The sequence below is a fragment of the Dioscorea cayenensis genome, chromosome 8, assembly GCF_009730915.1.
Source record: "Dioscorea cayenensis subsp. rotundata cultivar TDr96_F1 chromosome 8, TDr96_F1_v2_PseudoChromosome.rev07_lg8_w22 25.fasta, whole genome shotgun sequence".
Lineage (NCBI taxonomy): Eukaryota > Viridiplantae > Streptophyta > Magnoliopsida > Dioscoreales > Dioscoreaceae > Dioscorea > Dioscorea cayenensis.
The window spans coordinates 9089476-9093734 of record NC_052478.1 but is presented as its reverse complement, the minus strand read 5'-3'; the positions used below and the strand labels follow the sequence as shown (position 1 = coordinate 9093734).

Sequence of the window (4259 nt, the reverse complement as noted above, 5' to 3'; positions counted from 1 at the left end):
ACTAATATATTAATTGTGATGACTTAATTGCGACATTTATATTATATTGTTACAATTGTCATTGTAATAGTGACAAAAACATAAGTTATGACAATTAATCTAAAATGCATAAACAAATTAAATGCAAATAAAATATTTAATTATACTAATTATAATTAATCACATCACATAATTTTATGTATGAAAAATTCATACCAACAAAAATATCTCCATAAGGAAATTTAGGGTTAATATGCAAAATCGCAATTTTAAATTATCAAGAGTAAATTCAACAAAATACTATCTAATTTATAATAAATTGACAATGGTCAATATGTAAGAATATCCTTCACAAATTAAAAATTTTGCATAGTGCAAAACCAATAGCATATATGTTTAATTTATGCATATATACTGCAAAAACACCCGCAGAGGATTTATGAACATATATATATATATATATATATATATATATATATATATATATATATAATAAGGGCAAATATGTAAAACAACTCCCTAATTTATTTTAAATTAAAAAGGGTTGACAAACCAAAGTTCTCTCAAATGAATAATTTGCAAATATACCCTTCAACTTATTTTATTCAATTTTTATTCAAAATAATGTGTAAATAAAATAAATAAATAGAATAAATCCAAATCAAATTAGATTTCCACCCAAACTACACATATGGCCAACCACAATATGGTCATGTCGACCATTACCTTCGCACGACCCAGCGCCTAGAGGTTGTACCCCATATAACTCTATAAAGTTATTTGTAAATTAAAATAATCACATGTTTATATGTAATATATAAATTAAAAATAAATACCTAAATATGATCATAAAAAAAAAAAAAATTATGCAATCATAAATTATGTTTCATGATTCATTTATAAACAAAGATATAGATGCCCAAATATAATTACAACAAATAATCATAATGATGCAATTATAAAATATCTATCAATTAAAATAGATAGTCAAATATGATTGTTATAAAAAAAAAAAATAATCTATATTAGGCAGAGGTCAAATAAATTCTGATATTAACTTTAAAGGCCTATTTGGATAGGCCAAAATTATGGCATAATTTGTACAATAAGTCATAATTTAAAATTTTCTGAGGATTATGCCATATTAGTTATTTGAGTACTTATTTTAGAGTATAAAATTATGGCATAAAAAAATATTCCACTCTTAGTGGGATATTTTTTTATTATGAAAAGTCTCTTTCTCTCTTTTGATCCAGCAACCAGTCACCAGTCCACCGGTGGTTCGCCCAGCCTCCGGCCACCGGCCACCGGTCCGGCCGGCGGTCCAACCGGCCTCTGGCGACCAGTCATCGATCCATCGACGGTCCGATCACCAGTCCACCAGCCTCCAGTGACACGTCGTTGATTCATCGGTGGTCCGGCAGGCTTCCGGCAACTGGTCACCGGCTTCCGGTGACACACCTGCGATCCACTGGTGGTCCTCTCGGCTAGCCCCGGTGACACCGGCGATCCACCGGTGCTCCGGCCGACCTTCGACGACCGGCCACAGGTCCACCGGTGGTCTAGTTGCCGATCGGTCGATCTCCGTAATTTTTTTTATTTTGGTAACTAAACACTCATTCTATAGGAATAAAATATGCTATAATTTCTGTAATAATCATTTGCACTTCCTATATAATAAAATTATACCATATTTTTTAATTTTACAGCCAAATAGACCCTTAGAAATTAAACAGAGTATGTAAATATATGTCATATTATTAAACTAGAGTAAGGTATCTAATGTGTCATATTAATTAAACAATTAATAAATAACGGAAGCAAGGTCACTTACCTCCAACTATAGTAAATTATCTAAAATACCCATTAAAATTAATATGGAATTTAAATGATAATGTTATAGAGCACTATAATTATTTAAATTTATTTAATTGTAAATAATTATAAAAATAATTTAAATCTAAATTAAATTTAAACTAGCAATACGAGGATCAAGCTTTTGGAGAAAAGTTCAGTGTAAAAAATGTCATTTTCTTTTGGTTTCTCATCTAATATCTCATACACGTTCATTGATTAATGACCCCACTATTGAAGTACTCCTTACATCAGGCAAACATCATAACATAGACATTTAGCACTTCTTGGCAACTTCCACTCAAACCACTTGGCGTGTGTTGTTGGACTAAATAAACACCAAGAAGATTTCAACGCTTGTGTGGAAAAGTCTTATAGCTTTTCTTCCACTCATAAAATGATCACTGCAATCAACCATTCAAACTCAACTTAAAACTTATTTAACCATGAATGAGTACCCACCGACTTATCATGACAAAGTTTCTGGAATTCACTATTCAAACACAATATTAATTTTATACAGTAATATATATTGGGAACTTTCTCATGCTCAGAGTACTGATTGAATCCCCAAAGAATGTCCAATTCATACATGTATGAACCTTATTACAAAGAATTAAAGAACAAATCAATAAACATGTGTATTTACTGAACTTTTTTTATTTTCTAGAGCATCATAAGGCTGAACTCCTCAAAACTAAGAACACCATCTCCATTAATATCAAATCTGTTGATCATCTTGGTGCATTCCTCCACAGTCTTAGACTCTCCAAGCTTGCTCAAAGCTCTACGAAGGCTCTTTGGTGTGATGCAATCCCTGCCTTCCATTTCATACACCTTGAAAGCATCTCTCAAGTTCCTCCTTTTCTCCTCCTCCCCTTCAACATCCACAAGCTTGACAAAGTCTTCAAAACCTAACAATCCATCACCATCTGAGTCTGTGGACACTACAAGAGCTTCAGCATCTTCTGCAGACAGCTCCTCACCTACAGTTCTCATGCAGTTGCGCAACTCTGTGGGGGATATCTTCCCATCTTTGTCCTCATCAAAGTAATGGAAGACTCTCTCAAACTCACCAGACTTACTGGAGCACGTTGTTGTGGAGACTGGGGCAGTTGATGCTGCATGTTTCATTAATATTGGCTTCTTGTCCAACTTCTTGGGTGACAATATACAGCAAAGTTTCTGAATGAATGAAGGACGGTTTAAAGAGTTAAGCATGGTTTATATGTTTGGTGTTTGGGAAAGGGCTTTGCGGTTGGTTAAATATATATAGGTTTGCAAGAAAATAGATGAGAAAGAAGGGAAGATAAGAATGGACGATGGATAAGGTTGAAAAATGAAGGTGCTTGTTTTGAGGACCTGGTATTGCATGGATAGTTAGGTATTTATTTATAGGTTTTGTGAGGCGGTGAGGACCTGGTGGATGTTTCCAGGATGGGGCAGAGAAAGGAGAAGGAAATCAACTTCTCTCTTTATTATGGGACAAAGGATGGGTGTTTAGAATTTGGATTGTTCTCGGCCAAACGTGAAACTGTGCTTGTTTCAACGGTCGTAGCGTGGAATTTGGTCAGCATCTGTAAACCAAACACGGTTTTCACATATCTTTTGTTTGCGCGTACTGTAGTTTTATTAGTTTAGAGTTAAATGCTTAGCGGTCTGCAAACGTAAAGAAGTACTTTAAAATAATTCTTTTCTAAAAGATATACAAAACTTCCAATTTTATCTGAAAACCTTTTAGAAAAGTCTTTCATGTGGGGAAGAGAATAAAATATGGACTGCTCAGTGGTGAGAATTTTTTTTTTTTTTTAAGAAATAGTTTTTATTTTAATATTTTAACTAATAATAAAGCATAGTTTCGTACTTATCCTATTAAATTATTATAAAATAAGATCAGAGAATAAATCATCTATATTTATGCCATGAAATATTACTTTATTAAATTTTATTTTGAAATGTATTTTTTTTTTTAATGATTGATTAACAAATCTATCTGTTTATATTATACTGAACTGCACAACACATATAATACAAATTTAAAATATCATTAAAACATTTTTTAAATAAAAAGTCATTGGTAAATTTGCATATAAAATTAAAATATTAAAGAGCGCCGTAAAAAATAGTAAGTAAGATAAAATTAAAATGAGCATTTTTATTCATTTCATAATTGGAACATATGATCACTTCATAATGAAAGAGTACTAATTTGTGTGAATAAAAAGTAAGTTGCTCTCCCTAATAGCAATGACTGAGGTTTGTGTTTTGTTCATATTTATTAAAAAACATATATATAATTTTAATATTGACTTTTATTAGATTTTATTAAGTATTTGTATATATTTGTTAATTATATATTTAAGATATTATTTTAAGATGGTCTATGTATATTAAAAAAAATTATAATTTGGTATATATTATATGAT

At 31.2% G+C, this 4259-nt stretch overlaps 1 protein-coding gene across 1 annotated transcript; it reads right to left on the bottom strand.

Moving 5' to 3' along the window:
• Positions 1–2299: 2299 nt before the first annotated feature.
• On the bottom strand, positions 2300–3218 carry LOC120266584 (putative calcium-binding protein CML19). Its single transcript, XM_039274225.1, has one exon. It carries the CDS (start codon positions 3052–3054, stop codon positions 2500–2502), a length of 555 nt encoding a protein of 184 aa, XP_039130159.1. The 5' UTR covers positions 3055–3218; the 3' UTR covers positions 2300–2499.
• Positions 3219–4259: the final 1041 nt, after the last annotated feature.